The following is a 22,163-nucleotide window of genomic DNA, read 5'->3' on the forward strand; positions in this document are numbered from 1 at the left end:
AGAATTTTTACGCTGCATTCATAATACAGAGTGAAATAATGTTAATGTTCGTACAACAGCATTCTTGAGGTTGAAATATTATAGTTGATTTGTTGTACAAAGTAAATATTCTCTCATTACTTTAAGATTAAGCGTTACTTAACATAAATTATTGGCAAATTACGATTCAACATTGTTAACTTAGCTTCGAAAGTGCTACTAAAATTTAATGTTATATTTTATGCCAGTATTTCTCAATTTCTTGACATTTTAAAATGTTAAGTTGCTAGTTTTTATTTGTTGTAATAAATGATGTGATGATGATGAGATATTTAGTTGACTTAATGGACTTATGGCCATTTAAGGTTATTAAAATACTTATACAAACAATCACAACATTAAAACCTGGTCTAAACTTCGACTCTCACTCATGCTTCTGCTCATCCGAATATTCTTTTTATCCTTACCAGTCTGGGCGTAAGCATTCGTGTTTCCAAACACCTGATACAGGTTACCCAATTTTTATACTCTATGCTCTTTTTTATGCTTTCAACTTTAGATACCTAAAACTATCAAAGGAAGTCCTCTTAATTAATGAACGGTAGTTTGAAATAAAATAATAGGTCATTGTAAATATATTTCTTGTATATCGTATTTATTATAGTCTAAATTTTTCAATAGGGTTTCGGAAAAATTGTGTTTTACAAGATCTTAAAAACAAAGAAAAGTCGAAGTTAACCACAAATATTAATGGCAAGGTAAAACAGGTAAACAGGTAGTTATGAGTTTATGGTCCATAAAAATACCACAAGACAAAGATATTTTCTAGGAAAGTAAGCTTCTTAACCGACTTCAATTACATAGACAAGTAATACAACGTAAGTTGACGAAAAAAATTAACTAACGCACTAGTCGTCACTACGATTTTCGAGTGTTCCCCTCGATTTCGATACGGTCGAATTGATTAACCTCCTCCTTTTTTAAGTCGGTTAAAAAGAACACTAGTATCTTAAATGAAAGGTCCAAAACGAATTTTCCATATTATTTGTTTAAAAATTCATGTTCTTCAAGCTGTTTTTTCTTCCATTAATATTTTTGGTGGAAACCTCGGGAATAATTCTTAATTGCCTTAACAGTAGCGGCTGCAGATCTGATTTGCGAATATTTGTTTCTGCTCTGGGTATGTGATCGTTTGGGTTTTAAAGAAGTTTGAAAGCAAGTGCTTGAAGCTAGTACTTTGGAAGGCATCAAAAGCTATTGGTTCCGATTATTATAGACACCTAAAAGCGATCGTTACTGATGAAAGGTAAATTATCCGTCATGTAATAATAAAGTCCCTCATATGTATGTAATAGGTACAACAGTGACAAGTTTACAGACTGGTCAAATATATAGTACATAAATAAGAAGAGTAACAGATACAGGTCCGGTCGTAAGAATACGTATATATGACAGTGAAATCGATACCATTTAAATTAACTAAATACAATTGTTAATGAACATACGTTTTTCTAACAATTATCCGGGTTGTGTGAAAGCTTGACAACAAAATTAAATATACAGTAGCACCTGCTTTCTAGTGCTTAGACTACGTTCTACGACCTACATATCAGTTGCTATTATTTGTTATCTCGACACATAGCCAATTGTTTCCTTTTTTCCGAGTTAATTTAATAGAGTTGATTGAATTTTGAAAGTGGTTTGTTGATAATTGAATAGATGATCCTGTTTTTGATTTAAAAAAAAAAAAAACTCGTCAAGCGTGATCTGATCTTGCATACAAAATTAATTTGGTATAGTTTGTTGATTGACATATACAGGTCATTTTAATTTTTTTTAATGCTTAGTTCATATTCATTTTTATTTCAGAGCTAGTTTTAGTATTTAATTGTCTTTTCGATATCATTATGAATTACAAAGAATGATAATAAAAAATACCATTTTAATTAGAACTACTTCATTTCACCATCAGCTTTTCAACAATTTTTTTTACATTAAATTTAAGGTCCAAGAGCATATAAAAAATAATGTACAAAAAAGTTCTAAATTCAATGTCCTATGTGTTCAAAAAAGTCAAAGTATATAATGTACTTATTAGGTATAGTCCCACGAGTAGCCGCGTGCGAGTTTTCTCGTGTACATGGAAAGTAATGTCAGGAAAGGCGCTTCACTTTCCATAGCTGTCACTGTCATTTTTAATTTGACAGTAATGACATGTCATTAGATGTGATCATTTGAAGGTGATTTTCCTGCTCGTGATATTCAATCTAAAGGAAAAACTATTATGATACTGCAAATTAATTTCAAGGTAGTGATGAGATTGTGATTATCAATTCTGTTGATAAAAAATTAAATGTTATTTATCTCCTTGATCGATATTACAAGTTTCTACTAAACTTTGTAAGAATAAATTTTCCGATCTAGATAAATAATTTTATCCGCAGAGGAACTACCAGGCCGAAAGATAACCAGAATTGTGCAAACTTATAAAATGATTAAAATACGCCACAGCTGGGGAAAGCTTCACCTCCTTTCAAGGAAATTGATTGAAGTGATATGGCAATGCAATGTAGGTACCATTTTCGTGCTTGGTGTTCGATGACAGTAAAACAAAAGAGAACCGCTTTTACAAACTTAGTCATTAGGTACCTAGATAAATGACCAAATACAAGCTATTTAGTACAAATCAAATGCCCTTTACACTGTCTTTAGTTAAATACTATAAACAATTTAACCATTTTAGTTCATTAATGGGCTATATATTTGCTTAGTGACATTGTTCTATATCCGTATCAGAACCTCAAAGGTCGCGGCCGTCACACGAGTTCGTGACTCCGCCAATTTGTTTAGGAAACTTAGCGGTAAATTGTGAAATATGTATACAACGGAACTATCGCAATAAAATAAATCCGATTATTTACTCCGTTAGATTGTCCGATTAACTTTGATTGTTGACCGGAAATGATTGATAGGCATAAACCTCGATGGCCATCTTCTAAAGCACGTTGAATAGCAGTAGCGGTTGCCTTGTGACATACTCACGCGGCCGCTATAATGGTTTTGAAGTAAGAATTTTATTTTGAAGAGGTTTATTTATATTAGGTATAAAGTTACTTTCACAGATATTTCGAAATTTTCATTTTGATTATAGAAATATGGTTAATTTGGTTTCATATTTTCGATTATTTACAAGAGAAGTAAGAAGAGACTTGTTGTGGTTTAACAACAAAAGCCTGACTAATATTTTTCTGTCTGCAATAATCAACGTAGCTTACAATCTCAACCCAATTCTGCTTTTTCCTGAAGAGTGTCCTAGGCAACACACTGTCTTTCTGACATTGTCTAAATCAACAGATTCGACGGATTAAGGCCAATGAATTACAATCTCAACCACACTGATCATTTTCCTTCATGTCTTTTCTATCCCACGTGACATTGGCAAAATTGACAGTGCCCCCTGGCACAACTGAAAGCCAAGAATAATAATAATAAGAGACTTGATATTTCTTTCACTTAAATTCAATAGTGATATAAAACATTTATAAAAAATATATTTAGTGTGTTAGCATTTATTACGCAGTTTATCGTTATGACACTTCTGTTTATTATTTTAATGATCAACTTTATTCTTATCTGTATTCCATAACTTATTGTTTAATTTCAAAAACATACGTTCTCTATATTTTAATGGTTGGTTGTATTTACTCGGAGATACTAATGGCTAGTTGAGCCTACCAAGGCCACACACGTATAGCACAAGGACTCACTAATAACTTTAGTCGAACGAAATACGACCATATCTCCTTCTAATAAGGATCTAAACAAGTGCAAAATAAAATTGTAGTGTAAAACCAGTATGTTCGTAAAGAGATCAGTGGAAAGCCAGTTCGTATGGCACAGGAAACGACTCTAATCAATCTTGTACGCCTGGATAGACAGTATGAGCAATTATCACCTTTAAACAACTGTAATAAGAGCTATAAACGATTAATGTACTATCAAATCAAACGCCCAGTTGATAGATGGGGTAAGACGTGTGCAGAAAAACATAGGGTTTCATAATTATACCATTTGATAGATAAAATGTCCTAAACGAAAGATTAACTGAACATAAAAACTTATTACGGCGAAAATCTTATTTTAACATTAATTTAAAAAGAATGATGGCAATTTTTTTGTCAGTTATGATGTCTTGGTAACTGTTGTGCCATAAAAAAAAATAGATTCGTGAAATTTTGCGATCTAACGTCAATACTACAATAGTTAGACAAACAATTGTACATAAAATCTGATACCTGAACAATTATTTTAACGCTTAAACAAATATAGAACCATTCCATAACGGTATGCCCAATTATTTAAAATACAAAAGTCAACTGAAATGGAATTGCACAATCTAATTTTATCTCACTAACTGATAAGCATTAAAAGATACAATGTCAGTGCCGTCCTCCGTAAAAGGATGGACTAACGGATGAATACTGATCCACATTCCCTAATAGGTAACTAGTTACAAAACTAGAGAATTACGGACATACGATTATCATCTTCAAATTCAATGATGTTACGACTAAATTGGCTTGAGCAAGCTCATCTTACATCAAAGAGGACTTTCCTAATACGATATCTGAAGCGTATCTGCACTGTTTAGTAGTAATGTTATCATTTAATACAGCTAATGTTACAGTGACCTTTCTATATACTCTGAAATGCTATGTAAATCATCAAGGTCTTACATAATACCTTACAATACCTATACAGTAAACTAATAACAATATTTCATTCCCAAAACTGAACAGCTACGAAAATATGTAATTTGCTTTTTGTTTTTGATCTTCTAAAACTTTTAAATTATTGCGAAATAAAAATCCGGCAATTTGACACCTATAATATTTGTACACGATTGTAAAATTCTATCGTCTAAAAGAAACTTTAGCTATCAATTCAAATTATTTTTAGAATAATAATTTCAAATGGAAATCGTGGAAGTCCTAAGCAATGCGACAGTGAATCAGGGCACTGCAGGCTGTCCTACATTTGTTTTGTTTCAGCAGGTGTAGAGGATTTTAGGTCTTATCGTCAAGAGCACTGACGGCCTTTCAGTGCCTTGCAGTTATAAGATTTGCGGATTTGTGGATCTGCCAGGCCCAATTTCATGGACTTAGTTCTCGTTTCTTGACCTACCTACGAAGCGGTTCCGTCTGAATTAGGTCTACGAGAAAAGTTTTTTGGCAGATATTAATATGAAATATGAATATTATATATGAATATTATATAATTTATAAAGTCAGAAAGTAGAAGTATTAAAGTATGAAGTATTTAAATAAGAGAAAAGATGTTCATTGTGTTTTGCACCAACTATAAAACTAATTTTACTTCTTTGAATGGATTGTATTGGAATGTATTTGCTCGAAAATGCAAAAAACCGACTTCAATTACATAGACAAGTAATACAACGTAAATAAACAAAAAAAAAAATAGTCAAAAAATCATCGAAATCGGTCCACCGACTAAAAAGTTCTGAGGTAACAGACATAAAAAAAAATTCGAATTGAGAACCTCCTTCTGTTTTTGAAGTTGGTCAAAAGTGCATAGTGATTTTGGTACTTACCTCCACATATGACATCAGCCAAGTTTGTCTGTACGCACTGATGCGTTACTGCTCCATCTCGTACGGTGGTTATTTCTCCGTACAGCTGGTGAAGTGCTTCTTGGTCTGACATGAGGATGGTGCGGGGAGAACTGCATTCATCTTCTGTTGAGTGATGTCGAGAAGAGGAGCGCGATCGCGACCGGCGTCGTCTATGGGGAAAAACATCAAAATGAGAATAAAAACCGGCCAAGTGCGAGAGGTCCCGCGTAATTTTGACAATCATTTATTCTAAGTTACCAATATAAACTTAAATCAATTTTTGTTATTACGCGATGCTCTCTCACACTTGGCCGGTTTTCATAACTTTTTTTAAAAAAATAAAAATTTAGAATAAAAAGTATCGTACAATTTTTTATTAGTGTTTTGTGCGTCAAGTTCACGCTATGCTTATGACCTTTACTGTTTTCTTGATAGACGACTTTAGTATCTATTCCTAACTAATAAGTCTTTCATTTAATCGTTATACTCTCAGTTCTAACCGGATTTTCGCATCACGTAGTTGATCCAATGCTGTTTTTGTCAATTGTTTTTGTCAATGACCGTCGTCTGTCACTTTAAATTAAAAAAAACCTCAATCATCAATCGCAAGTGTTTATACTCGTACTTTGAAAATAAAATCTTTAAACGCTTCTCTAAGCGTGCAGCATAAATTATAAAATACTAGCTGTACCTACCCTCCGCGCGTTGCTACGCTTTTTTTTTTTTTTTGGTCGTACCAACTCAGAAACCTTTGCGGGGTCATGCTCACAACACATTGCACGAGATCATGACATGATCAAATGCATAGTTTACTATTCTATGTAGGACATACAGACAAACATAGATTATATTACAAACATAGATAAATAGTTTGAAACTCTAATAAAATTGCATATGAATAATTCAATATTTTAAAATCAAAACAAGGTGATTAATTTACACAATAAAAACAATCATTCAATATAATTATATTATATGTATGTCGGTCCAGTGAACAAAATACTAATTCCTTACTTATTCGTTACTTAAATTGAAATTAATTTATCATAATTAAGACATATTACGTTCATTGCAATATTTAAAAGGAAAAATCAACATTTACTTCATGATAGTACCCTTTAGTTTTTTTTTATTTTTACTGTACTAACATGTAAAACAATACTACGTAGAACCTACCACCACACCGTTCTGACGTTCTAACAACTGTGTAAGTCAAAAACATCGTACCTACAGCACTAACATAAAAAAATTTAAAGGGCTTTGACCGTACTAATTAGGAACTATATTATTTTTCCATTGCGTAATATATTATTTTTACTAGAGAAAGTTTTTGGATATTCCTGTGCAGTAGCCATTAAAGTCTACAATTGACAAATATCCTAATTTTGAACGATGAAACTACAAAGACAATTCCAAATAGAACTCGTTCAATTAAAGCAAAAAGTTGATATCCATTTATCATTTTACAATTGTTACGAAACTACTTTTTAAACATACATCTGGTCTTACAAAATAAATAAACGTTTACCAATCTTTACAAGTTCTGCTATCTCTGCATCTGCACAAACATAATAAATGAATCCGAACTATCGTAATAATATTGATTGTCTATTATTATAAATTGTTTTGACCTTACTCTCTGCGTTATTTATAACTTATTTCACATGTCATACTTCGTTTAGTTCAACATTATTATGGGCTAATTGTAGGTTGATGTAATTCGATCTGAAGTTTTTGAGTAGGTTTAAGAAATATTTACAATATAGGATATTACGATATTTATATTAAAATAGATTGATTTTGTTTTAAACAATTTCTTGTATCGTTTCATTGACTGTGTCGTCACTCTCTCAATCTTTGATTAATATTTAAAACTGATCTTTACGAAATGTTAAAACATTTAATATATTTTAACATAACATAGATCAACCATTTTTTTTCACGCGGAAGTAGCTGTCCGTCAATTGTTTTGTGACATAACAAAAGTGTTTAGGTAATCGATCTCGTTACATTTTGATAAATATATAAATTACACGGAAATGAACCGTGTTAAATATAATGGAGAGATAATAGTTAAACATCAATCGTTAACTCGTGAAAGTGTTGAATAATTACCTTATAAACAATTAAACAGTCAAATCGTGTATCGGAATCCATTTGCATACGCCCACGCGCCAATTACTGTACAGTTCTATCGTGTTAACACTGATGTTGACGATTATCATATTCGGATCTTGATTTTGTACCGTTTAATAGCTAAGCAACGAGTATTCAAAGTGTAAATGAGACATGAAAACATCGTTTTCAAATAACGAATCAAAGTTAAAAGCAACAGAAAATACACGATTTCGTAACAAGTTTAGCTTGTTATTAGCTCTCAAATATTTTTTGTATTTTATTAAGAGCCATTTCACAAAAATCGGTAACAATCCGCGAAATTGTAATATTTTGACGTCGTTAATCTCAGTGTTGGATGCAATAATGTAATTTATATTCTTGAAATATAATAGAGCAACCTTTGTTGTAGTCCATAGTCAGATCAGAATTTTGATTTATATTATGTGTATAAAATTATTAACCTTTTCATCAGCCTCCTCCCTGGGTAAACGGTCGCAATGTATACTTTGAAGTCCTACTTTTCAATAACCTCTACGTTGAAACCATTTTAAAAAAATATCATAATATGTGGAATATAATTTTGTTGTCCACTATCATAGATTTTTATTCCATTTGTATCTCTATTAAACGATAAAAAAAATTTAAAGTTACGAATATTTTCCAAATAAGTACAATTTTAAAAGCGATATTTCTCTTAGAAAACTAAGAAATTTTAACGAGCTATCTTCATCAAAGTAAACTTACATCATTAAGGAATACAAAAAAAAAATAATTAAAAGATGTAATTATTTTTAATACATTTTATATTAAATAATAAAAAGATAGTATATATTGCCACGCATCAAGCCCGGTAAATCAGTCGAGCGCTAGCGCTCTTAGAGGTAAGGTCCACGCCAAATTCTGCGCAGCCGTCTCTTTCGCTCACACGCGCCAAGCGCCTGTTGTTATAGCGGATAAAACGCATTTGATACTTTCATAATAAAATATAAATAAAATAAACATATTACGAAAATGACTGTAAAATAATATAATGATAATTTCTGTAAACAAATGTATAATTTAATTTTCTTTTCTCACACTATCAATACAAATAGGCATTTCAATCTGTTTGTCTTGTTATTTGTTAATTAATATGTTTGTCGGTGTCGATGTCATTAAATGCTTTTTTATTCATATCGTAAATATTAGATTCATTCGTAAACTGAAAAAACTAAATCAATTTAAAAAAATTGTTTCATAAAATTGATTTTTTTAATTTTATTTTAAATTTATTGACTGTTGTTATATAACATACTTGAAATTTTTAACAAATTAATTATGTAAAAAACATTTTATACCATAGTTATAATTTTTATTATACATCAGAAAATGATCACGATGGTCTTTTGGTTGTCACACTATACGTACTAGCACAAAGATCGCGCGGCTCGTACGACTCGCGCGATGCGACCAAATTTACCTAAACTTGCAGAGCGTAAAATTGTGAAATGGCTCTTAAAAAAAAAATGAATATGAACTTCAAAGAAAATATTTTACAGATTAAATATTTTATAATTGAATTACAGATAAAATATAATTCAGTCATTTTGGATGTAGCTATGTTCGGCGCCAATTCTCAACTCATTCATACGCGAGGCGTGTTCGATTTTGCGCAAATACGGTCGAAATCCTAAAACGGTATGGTGAATCATCAGCTTACTAAACATTAATTTTCTATTTGGAAAAAATATCTTCTTAGTTTGGGAAAAAATCGATTTCAAATTCAGTTCATGGATTACATATTTATTCAATTTGGCGTGAAGAACGTTTGTTTATGATGTTTACAGATTTTGTTTACTGAGTAGAATTTATTTCTATCTTTCTCATTTTAAAACTACAACAATGGAAATACAAATTTTGTAACCTTAAACGATAAAAAATTAACAAAATTATTATTTGTTCAGATTGTCTACATTTCATAAAGAATCTTTTTAAAAAATACGAACAAAAAATATTAAGTTTTTTATAATTATTCAACTGCGAGTATTTTTATAATCGTATCGAGATTATATTTTATATTCAACATTTAAGAATTATTCACTCAAATAAATAAAGACGTGTGTGACATACATATATATGAGGCGTTTTTTTATATCTTCGTTTTCTTAGAAGGAGTTCGGTTTATTTGTTAAGTTAAACATGATTCGAATTCGATATTATCAAAGTTTCGTACCATTGAACCTTCGTGATGTTGCATTTTTGATCACATTTTGAAATTCGGGTAACTTAGCTGATTTAAAGGCTATTGATAAAAAAAAATTGCGAAATATGTACAAATATGTACTCGTAGGCCTTAATTTTGGCCAGAGATTCATGAACGGTTTCATAAAGGTCTTATTTGATGTTTGAATCCGGATTTTTGCTTTTTCTACAGTAATTTTAAAGTTTAGTTTTTATAGATTTTAATTTACTTATATTTAACTGGTTCTTGGTTTACTGGTTAAACTGTTAAAACATAAGAAAGAGAAAGAGAGAGAGATAGCTAAGACCATAGCTTAAGGTATATATGTATCCTTCTCGCATCTTCGGCCGCGTGGATTACACGATTTTGGCCATTCCGTTTTCTCATGTTAAAATATTATCTATGTTACTTAGTGATAACACAGCGTTCTACTATCAGTTAAATCATTTTCAAAAATTGATTTTATATATGTACATAACGTGTACACATTTGATATAATAAAATAGGCACCTCAATTTTATTCATTTTAAAGTGTATGAAAATTCACTCACAGGTACCTCAAAAAACTTACTCTGGTGTAACTATGAAGAACCCTCGCGAAGTTTGGTATATCTTTCTTTCCTGCATCAGCTGGGCCAGCGTGTCGTACACCACCTCTTGCGATGGAGTCTGCATCGACGGAAACTTTGCTGACAACGATGTTCTTATACTTTCTAATGTTGCTGATTGCCCCTGCAAAAAATGGTAGTTTCAAATTAAATTAAATTACAAATTAATCAAAATCTGTACGCATTTTGACATTAGATTTTCACAATCCAGCGTCGAGAAGCATATATAAATATATTTTTTTCCTAGATATGCAACAAAAGACAATAAATAACTAACAAATCGTGTTATTATTATGTTAAAAAATATATTTAATACAATCTCTAGTTGTAACTGGACTTTCTTTTTAAACACATTATTGGGTTTTTCTTTCGTTTTCACTATTGAAAAAAAAGAAAATAAAAAAAATGTTTATACTACAATTCATTATTGTCATATTTTAGACATCATCTTTCATATCAGACTTTAATGAAGCTATTTAACATTGACTAAATCACAAATAACCTTCATTAAATAAACCTCCAACAAATTACAAGGTTAAAAAAACTAAAGAGTGACAAATTAGATATACAATCTATGCAATCATCAAATTATCAATATGTTTTACAACAAAACAATTAAAAAATATTTGATGTCATAAAAAGCTAAATTTTGAGAAAACATTTGAAGATAAATATGCTAGGTATCATCTTCATATCTACTTATAGGTATTTCATTTGACATAAAGATATACTAAATTAATCTAATCTCATTTGACATAAGGAAATATTCTTATGTCAAATGAGATAGATGAGTCGACCTTGAAAGGAGTTAATACCGTCTAATGACAAAACAAACTGACACACACAAACTGACACTTTAGATAATCTTACGCAATCTTTAAGCTTCCGAGTATATAATCGATTGTATTTAAAACTTTAGACATATCCAATAATTTGTAGTATAGGCATTATTGTAATTCCAAAAACCGGTATAATTTTGTTTTCGTTAACGTGTAGGTATGTTTATTAATTCTCATTTATCAATATAATTATATCTATAGCTATGTAGGAAGGTACATTACATTGTTTGTTTGTCTATCCATTGCAAAACTACTTACTACTACGTACTTTTGTAATTGGTTACACCTAATAGGTCAACAAAAATGCATTGGATTCAGTTAGATTTTGTCTTTCACATGGCAGGCCAAACGTCGGGGCGTCGCGGTAGCATGCGAAAGTGATCCCGTGGCGCCCCGCTATGGCGATGAGGGCGCCGCTGGATTTTAGTGGGTAGTCTGTTTTGGCCAGGAGTCCTACACTTCCGGCGGCCTCGTTAACAGGGTACGTAAAAGCATTTACCCTCGAAGAAAAAAGAAAAAATTAGCTTTTTAATATGCGTGTCGATACCAATACCAACTAATGAGAGGTACCAATACCAAATAACTAGTTATTCGATGAATTTATGTTTGATATATGTTCAAAATCATTTTACAATGAAAAACAGTTCATTAAACGTATTATAAAAAAAATCAGAAACAAAAACGTTTGTATAATAATACAAAGTTTTTAAAATTACTTTTCGTACCTAATTAAGACAAGTTCGCTCATTTTTCTCATTATCTCTTGCGTCTAATTAAGCGTTTAGGTTAAAGAATTGTGCAAGAACCGTAATGGCTGTGAAAGCGTTTTTCAAAGATGAAATATCGCATGAAAATTGTAATAATTTTGGCTATTGTTTTGTTTTATTGTGATCATTCACATTTAAGCTAATATGGGTAACTTGGTTTAATTCGTAAGAGAAAATTACCGCACTTATTATGCTCTAAATAGATTTTATTATTATTAAGATTAAAGATCTCGATTCACTCATTTAAAATATTCAGTAATTTGCATGAGAAAAAACAAAACTTACGTGACAGATTAAGTTACAGTCCAGTTGGTTGGTGGCAGACGTGGTCAGTGATTTTGTTAATCATGAAACCAACGCGTGAGATAAGTTAAAGGGAAAAAAGACAATTTATAAAAATAAAAACGTAGCCAAACTACGTCATTTGGATGTATTGCTTAAACCTCCGTTTGAAAATAGTGATAGAGTCTGCGACCTTTACATAATCTTCGGACTTAAAATTTTCGTATTCTAAGTAATATCAAGATAATCATCGTATTTTTTACTTCTCCAATGACTTTAGTTAACTTTAACCGGTATGACAGATTTCATAAATGGGAAAGGCTTATTTATTAACAGGGAAAAGCGTATATCTTAATCAGCCATGTTGATGCACTGCCGGTAGGAATATGTATTTCAGAAACACTGTATACACATTTCTTAGATAGAGAAATATATTCCTTGTAAGTCCATGAGATAATTTAAAACAAAATGCGATTTTCAGTATTTCTAGTCTACACATATTAAATCTATTATGCTCTGCCTTGTATGCAAAGCGGTTATTTCTTCTAATGGGTTGCAATTTTCAAGCACGTCGTTTACGATGAAACCATTATTTGATTTAGGTTTTTTATTTAAATAATAAAAGTATTTCGTGTTAAGGACAGCATGTTTTAGCATACACTTAAAATTGATCTCTGTAGCAAGTTGTGTTGCGACATTTGTCAGAAGGATTACTGTTCGAGTTATTATTTTTATTGCATTATGAATGTTTATTTTGAATTGTAATTTATCATTGTGAGAAGACATGATGACGTCTGGATAAAACTAAATCATAACTTAAGATGTCAAACGTAATAGTGGTTACAAAAAGTAATAATACTATTTTAAATGGAACAAAAATATACGGAACTTTAACAAAAACTAACCGTAGGGTCATACCTTACAACTGCGAGTACATATTTACTTGCTTTAAATTATTGGAACGAAGTTCCTTATGGCACGGTACACGCACCGAGCGGGATGGGAACAAAATCAAAAAAAGGATAACAAGACATTTCTCGATACTTCTTGATATATTATAAAATTTGATCTCAAACATATGTGTCATATTTTAGTTATCACAAACCAATTATTACTTTGCCACAACAAATTCACATCATAATTATGTAGAGATATATACAATGCATTCTAAAAACTTACATGATACATAAAATTTACAAAACTGTAATAATTTAAGTATAAAGGTTAACAAGAACAACTCATCTGCCACTAGGTTATACACGGTCGTAAGAGACGCCATGGACAGAGACCGGTGGAGGCACATCATCCGCTCCAGATGCAACCCTGATGCTGACCACGATCCTCAGACATGAGGGACCGACAAGAGAGAGAGAAAGGTTTACAACAACTTGGTCGAAAATTGATTTAATTTGTAACCATTTGAGCGACATCATTTTTAAGGCTATAATTATTCATACATGAATATATAATACCAGTTACTAGAGCAAGAAAAAAAAGACAACTTATTATACCATAACCGACCGTATGGCGACCTACATTAAACGTGGAATTACAGTAACATATCGAGACATTCCTTTTAATAGACATAGTAGATCCTTTTATGGCTATTTGCTTTTATGTTCATTAGATTTCGCCAACCTTGTTTGGGTGACATTTAAGTTGCTAAAAAACAGCATCACAAGGAATAATAATTAAGATAACAAAACCAAAACAGAGATGGAATCTAGAACTATAAAATTGCTTAATATATTATTATGTACCTGTTTTTCATAGACAGCTTGTAACATCCCACTTCTGGTTATAGGCCTCTATTTCCACGTAGGAGAAGGATTCGGGCTTAATCCTACACACGTAGGATATGAGTATGAGTAACGATCACTATCAGGTATTTATGATAATAACCGGGACCGACAGCTTAACGTGCTTTCCGAGGCACGGTGGGGAGACCCACAAGGACTGACATCTAAGCCGAAAAGGAATATCAGCAACCGCTGTGGTGTAGTGATGCATGAAGTATGGACGTTGGATTAAGCTAGGATCCTTCTCCTATATGAAAAAATAGGTATACCCAGCAGTGGGATATTACAGGCTGTATCGATAAAATAATAATAAATAATTTCATATATGTTTTATACATTTAAAGTTATACATTGGTTTTTTAATATAGTAATAAAGTAAGAAAGACTTTATATAATTATTGTATCTATATTTTCAGTAAGTAAAACAAAACGTTTCTCTGCGTTATAATTATTTTCCAATTGATTTTATCTGTCGAATACACGCGAATTAATTAACGTAATTAGTTCAGATAAATCGAAAGGTTACAATCAATTCTCACGATAAGAACATAGCGAATTCCAGAGAAAGGTGCGTAGATAGATATATGTATATATTGCATTAATCTGTTCGATATACGACACCTAAATTATTTGCTTTAGTTAGTTACAAGCTGGTTGTGATTTAGTCTGCCCTCGCGAACCTGTTATTTTAGCTACAGTTTATTTACAACTTTTAAATTACGCCATAATATTCATATATCATATAGAAATAGTAATAATTATACTGTGTGGTCACGGTAGTTAAGTATGTAGCCACCCCCTCTCGTCCCGTCTTCGGTACGACAAAGCCCTGTCTGTGGTCACTAACCCGCCTGCCTAGCGTGGTGACTATGTGCAACAAACATGAGTTCAGGCTATTTTTGGCGCGAACTTGTCGAGGCCCATATTCAGCAGGGGACTGCGATAGGCTGAAGTGATGATGATGAGTGATGAATGTGTGAAATAGATAATAAAAAAAACAGAAATTGACATTGACTAATTGCCTCGAAAAACCTACTGTTTTGTGTCTAAGAACAGATTAATAATAAAAATAAACACTCAACAACAACTAGTAAAATGTTAATCATGTGTCGGGGGTCTGGTAACACACACAATACTCTATATACCCTATATGAATATTTATAATCTGTGGCGATTTAACTCGCGACTGCAAACGGAACAGCTATTGCTGTGACCGCTGTGCAAACACGTTGTCATTTTATTATCTTACCATAATATATATTATAAATGATTTCTTGATAAAGAAACAAGATACAGTAATGACAATCTATTTCATAACATAAAAAGATGGCGTATAATCTAAATGTCGCATTATCCACTTCAAATTCCTGCCCACATTTGGTATTTAGAGTGAGACCTGCGGACGGCAAACGACATTCTATTGTCACGACGATTGTATTGGCTTGCGAAACACTATTACAAATTTGTAATAATATCGATAAATGAATTATTTATTTATTCTATCATTTATATGTAAAACAGTATTCATCATGTTTGTTGGATTTTACTTCTAAAGTAACGATATAAGGCCTTAGTATAAAAAAATATAGGGAGTTAAATCCCGTGAAATAGTACCGCCCTTTAAGTGACATTTTACATCTCATAGAGATAAATAAAAATATATGTACTAATAGTAAATATTATAGTAATTGTTCTTAGGTGTCTTATGGAGTAAACTTCAGTCACGTGTCCACTGTTTTTGTTGGTAATTTAGAGTAAAGCTAATTTAGAGTAAACTTTCGTATCTTGGCGCTTGCAATAGTACAGAAATATTTTCAGCCCGACTGGGGTAGTACCTCGACCTTACAGAAGATCACAGCAAAATAATACTGTTTTCAAGCAGTATTGTGTTCCTGTTGGTGATTAAGGTGACCAGAGCTCCTGGGTGGATTGGGGATTGGGTCGGCAACGCGCTTGCGATGCTTCTGGTGTTGCAGGTGTCTATAAGCTACGGTAATCGCTTACCATCAGGTGAGCCGTAAGCTTGTTTGCCGAGCTAGTGACATAAAAAAAATATATATCGAAAACTCAGAATTAATAACAACAAACTTACTAAACACCCTGTTTTCACATAGATCATAATTTTAGTGATGTTTAATTTTTAATGACTTAACATACACACATTGTAGGCGCTCGTGTTGCAGGTGTCTACCATAAATCGCTTACCATCAGGTGAACTGTGCACTTGGGTATTTTATAATCATGACTTTCAAAGATTTATGGTAGGCACAGATATTTATGAAATTAAATTGAGGCTAATGACAATAAGGCGAAAATTTTTATTATTTTAAAAATAAAATGTTGTTATTGTAAATTGATAATGTGAAATAAAAGAAGAAAAGTGATACAACTGCACATGCAAATTTTTCTCTCAATTTCGTTACTTTCTCCATATTAAACTAACTATTATATAGGTGTGCTTGTTACAATCATATAAACTAAAATATCATAAAATTACTTACTAGTTATGCGTGTTGTGATTTGCATATTTTTTATTTTATTTTATAATTCTAAAGAGATTTTATTTTCTTTGATAAAAATATATCAATATTACTATGGATATATTTATCAATTGATGTGTCGTGCCAACGATTTCTAATAAAAATACTAAACAAAATCGAAAATATTTAAATTTTATTTAGATAGTTAAAAAAGAAACGTCGTTTGCAAAACGTTCGACTGATTTTAACTCCATTAATAAAATCGCTAATAATTTTGTTCTAAGAACGAAAGCGAAGAAGTTGTTTGTTGTTAAAATATTCCAAATGCATTTTAAGTTTATAAAAGAGTCTGATAATAAAACACGGTGAACACGAAAGCTGACCTCACTTCGTCGTTATTTAGGGATGCTTCGTGAAAAAGTGTAAGATTAAAGTAGAGTGGTCTAAGTGACGAGATATCTGAATCAAACGGTTTTTATATTGATCTCAAGATCCTTGGATACTAAAAACTGCCAAAAGGACATATTTTTCGTGTAGTGAAATATACAAATAGAACTTTTTAAGACAAAAGAGCTAAGTTTCATCATTATCATCATCATAACAGTCTATACAGTCCACGGCTGGTCATAGGCCTCCACGAGTTTACGCCAAAAATAGCGTGAAATCATGTTTTTTGCCCATAGTCACCACGCTGGGCAGGCGGGTTGGTGACCGCAGGGCTAGCTTTGTCGCACCGAAGACGCTGCTGCCCGAATGACGTTTAAATAGAAGAAAAAAAAAAGAGATTTTCTACTATGAGTATGGAGGTAACTTTAAAAAATATTCAAATCCACTTTTTCGCAATTCTACCTACGGCCACATTTTCCAGTACACTCGTTTGGTTTTTTTATGAAGTAAAAACAAAATTAACACTATTTTTTTAAGATTTTACATTATTAGTAGATTTATATGCATATTATTTAACTTGTACCATCATACAAAGTATGCGGAGAGTCAGGTTGGCACACTCGAAACCGGATTGTTATTTTTATTTTTCACATTTCATGGCCAAGAGTTATTCCGGTATTAGGTTGTTCATCGAATTGGAATGCAAAAATCCTGTTATAACTGAATTTTAAATGAGTGCCCTTAATGTGCATGCTGGTCAGTATGAATTATAAAATTATTTTGCGGTAAATTTAGATCCAGAGCTCTCTTGTTTTATTTCCAAAATTTCATGTTCGAAAATCCGGTAGTGTGTTATTCAATAGAATTGAAATGCATACGTACTATCATAATAGAACGTTTCAAATTTTAATCGCTTATATAAAAAACCGCTCAAAATAAAAAAATAAAAAAAAATGCACAATTAAGTTAAAGGTATTGTTATACATTGAGAACCTTTAAGTACGTTTGTTTATAATTTCTTTTAATTTTAAAAAAAAAATTAAAGTATTAGCAAACTTGTGATCACAAAAAATAAAATGAAGTTAGATTACGTGGGTAAGGAATCACTCGAAAACCAGTTTCTATTGGAATCCTAATTAAGTCCAATAAATTTCTATCTAAATTTGAATAAAGATAGCATACTCTAAGTTAGCGTTGACACGGAACAAAGATGTTATCACAGCAAAGTTCACTCAATTACCTGTGAAGTTAGGTCCATAATGCAATCGCATAGTGCCTCCGGCAAGGGTGTGAACTGCCCCTGGTACGCCGGTGTCACGATGCAGTCCTCTATGTCACCTGCAACAATTTAAAACAATTTTAATCCAAAAATTCGAAGATGTCTAATTCCTAAATTTTCTTAACAATTACATACGTTTTTTTTTCTTATTTTTATTCTTTATCTCAAGTGCTGCCTATACGAATGAGAACGGCACTGTGTTGAAAGAATGTTAGATATAAATATAACATTTGTATATAGAAGTATAACAAGACAAGATTGATGGTCTATGTTAAAAATGTAAGTGTATATCTATTATTATTATTATTCTTGAAATGGCTCCCTTGCGGATTTGCCAATATCAAAGTGTATATCTATGAAGTGACCATTGACTGACTGACAATAGACAATGACGGAGGATATTCTTCTGACACACATAGTGGCACTAAGGCTGGGTAGTATTGAAAAATTATGTTTGACTATAAAAAACTACACATATTGATCTTTCGCCAATTTAACATTAAAATTTACTTCACAAGTTGGCGAATGATAGCAGTTGTAATAAAAAAAGTAGTTTATCTGCAGAGTTTTTTTAAATACTTCCTTAAATTAATACGTAAGCCTATGTATTTGGCTATTCTGAAAAAACATATAAGGAACTACTCGAAAACACTGTTTTTCATTGAAATCTTGGAAAATATAGCGTTAGATGGAAAAGTAAAGGCATTTATAGACAGTGTTACGCAACTACGTGTAAGACTCGGGTCATAATTTAAAGCTTTTTAATCCAAAATAATCCATTGAATAATTCACTTTCAAACGACATTACTTTTGAAAACATATTCCTTAACAGACTAAATAGTCTATATCCGATATCCGAGGTATTATCTCCGTACTTGATCTCAGACTAAGTTAGAATGTTCAAGAGTTAGATGGCAACATAACTTGGATATTGGAACGCTTACAGGAATTTCAAGTTTCAAGTGTTATTCACACAATAAGCATATATCATGAAACATCAAGTTTATATTCCGATTAAAATTAAACGAATGTGTATTGTTATTAATAATCTTAATTGTTTTATATACTTTTCAATTTTCTGTGAAATATGTCAAGAGATGTAATACTATGTGTATTACAACACATGCTGTATACAATATCTTATTGATATTAATTATATTCTTTCGTTGATAATGTCTATTTATTAATACGTGGAGCGAAAACTTTGTACACCTTTTTACGAAAATTGCGCGGACAAAGAGTATGAAATTTCGCACACGTATAGTTATTATAGAAAAGGAGTGCAGAATGCTAATTTTTTTTTTATCATGCATAAAAAATACATTAGTCAATAAAAAAAATCATTACACACACTACCATGTATTTGACACACATGAATATACACTTTTTGTTTATTATTATAGAAGTTATAGTCTTTGACAACAGAAACATAACGTTTACATAAATTAATTATGGTCGAATTTCGATCACTGGGCGACCACTAGTAATAATTATTATAATAGCACACGACTGAAAAACCTTAATTTTCGTAAAAATTGTAGTATTGGTAAGATGTACGACAATTTTATATATAAAACTCACCTAATAAAAATTCGTTTTTAATCTTTGTTACGGTTCATTAACCCTGCAAAGCAATTAAGTTAGCATTCGACTGCAAGTTTTTCACTGGTTGCTCCAGTATAACGAACTTTGGAAATTGTACTTCTTATTATTTATATATATACACAATAAAATATAGTTAAATTTCCTTTATATTGTATAACTACTAGACAGACAGTATAAACATTTCCTTGTAAATCTAAAAAGTTATAACGATACGAGTTTTTATTTAGCATTTACACCATACCTAAATATGTAGTGATGACACAACATTTATCATACAATCGGACGTGTTGTAAACAGTGGATGGATTTCATTAAGCTATTCATGTTCAAATGCCGCTCATATTATAGGATCAGGCTAGTAGTGCGGGCGTCCATAAATTGCATTCACAATGCCACTGCGGACCCCAGTCTGTTTTGGACTTGTGCCAAACTAAATTGGTACAAGATCTCTCTTGTAGCGATTTTGTCTTAGTAGTAGAACAAATTTCTTACTTCTTACTTGACTTTAACATTCTTAAATATATACTTTGTGTTTGATTTGGTGTGAAATTTGCATTGAATAAAATAAAAAATTTAAGAGAATTGTTAAAATTAAAGTTAGTGATGTTTTGGCCTACAGATTTTACTCATTCACATGTTCTTGGATTGTGTTGTTATTTTGTTTATGTAAATAATGAAATAAAAATTTACTATTTATTTGTAGTAAATTTTAATATTAATTTTAAAACATGAGGATATGTTGAACAAAGAATAAATATTATTGGGTAATATATATATTTTTTTAGTTTTTAAATGGTCGCACGCTGCTAGTTTATACTTTACGTCATAACAAAATTTGCATTCGTTTTATGAACACATTTTTTACGGAATGAATTATTGCTTTAGTGGTATAGCGTCATAAAATATTACAAATCACTAAAATATAGATCAAAAATTAGTAAGACACAATATAGTACATACAAGAAAATGAGAAATATTAATATACAATAAAAGCTTCCTTATTCCTTAAGCGTGAAATTTTATATATAAAATTCCCTCGTCACAATGTTAGTTACAATACTCCTCCGAAACAGCTGAACAGATTTTTATGAAATTTCGTGTGCATATCGGGTAAGTTATAAGGAAGGAGGCTGATTAAGGGGTTAATATCATATGCGTTTGCGGGCTCAGCTAGTAAGTTTATGTTATTTGTTACATGTTCTTCAATAAAATATGTCTAGCCCTGTCTTTTCTAATCGTAGAAGCTACAACGGTCTACCCCCTCTCTTCCCGTGGGTGTCGTAAGAGGCGACTAAGGGATAACACAGTTCCACTACTACCTTGGAACTTAAAAAGCCGACTGATGGCGGGATAACCATCCAACTGCTGGCTTTGAAATACACAGGCCGAAGATGCAGCAGCGTCTTCGGTGCGACAAAGCCAGCCAGCCCAGCGTGGTCCAGTAGTGGACTGCTAAAGGCTGATATGATGACAACGGTCTAGTCTCTAGTGGGTTAACTAATGTATGCTAGTTGGTCTCGAGATATTTAAAACAAACCTTCATAATTATCATGACACTGTCGTTTATAAAAATATTTGTTTTCACAAAAAAAAACACGAACGTACAGTTAAAATCACTAACAAATTATAGTAAATTAATAATTCATTTCATTTTACACATCCTTGTAAGTCGTATGCAGCACGTGCAAGCATTTCTTGTGCAAATTAAGCGGCGAATCGGTCAGAGGGATCGGTTATCAAGTATTAGCGCGCTTGTGTTCTTTGAGCATTGTGCGTATTTAAATAGTCCGTAGCGACATATTCTCTTTAGAGTTTCACGGCATATTATTTCTGCATTTCCTTGTTTAAGCTTGTATACGTCTGTGATTTCATCGGCACTCTATAACCATTAGAATGACATGAGTATTGTATTTACATTGTTAAAGTACCTACTTTGATTTCAACAAAGTCATATTTATATATGCAAGGTCCTAAACCATTTCATCAGTTATGGATAAAATTTATCCTTCACATAAGTTACGAACAGACTTTAACTGCAGTAGGCATAAATAGGCCATTAGGACCTGTTTGACCGCAATTACGAAATTTCAACTTTAAGATTCACATTTGCGACTATGCCATAAACATAGTAGAATTTGACTGTGAAAAGGAACAATACACCATGAATT

At 31.6% G+C, this 22,163-nt stretch overlaps 1 protein-coding gene across 1 annotated transcript in view; it reads right to left on the minus strand.

The window, feature by feature from the left end:
* LOC123654485 (putative uncharacterized protein DDB_G0286901) overlaps window positions 1–22,163 on the minus strand; it is a 130,064-nt gene that overhangs the window by 18,726 nt on the left and 89,175 nt on the right. The window contains exons 3-5 of the mRNA XM_045590385.1: window positions 18,353–18,450; window positions 10,522–10,682; window positions 5,591–5,781 (exon numbers count right to left, since the gene is read on the minus strand). Coding sequence (XP_045446341.1) covers window positions 5,591–5,781; window positions 10,522–10,682; window positions 18,353–18,450 — 450 coding nt within the window. The remainder of the gene's footprint in view (window positions 1–5,590; window positions 5,782–10,521; window positions 10,683–18,352; window positions 18,451–22,163) is intronic.

Source organism: Melitaea cinxia, chromosome 6, assembly GCF_905220565.1.
Source record: "Melitaea cinxia chromosome 6, ilMelCinx1.1, whole genome shotgun sequence".
In the NCBI taxonomy this organism is placed as follows: Eukaryota; Metazoa; Arthropoda; class Insecta; order Lepidoptera; family Nymphalidae; genus Melitaea; species Melitaea cinxia.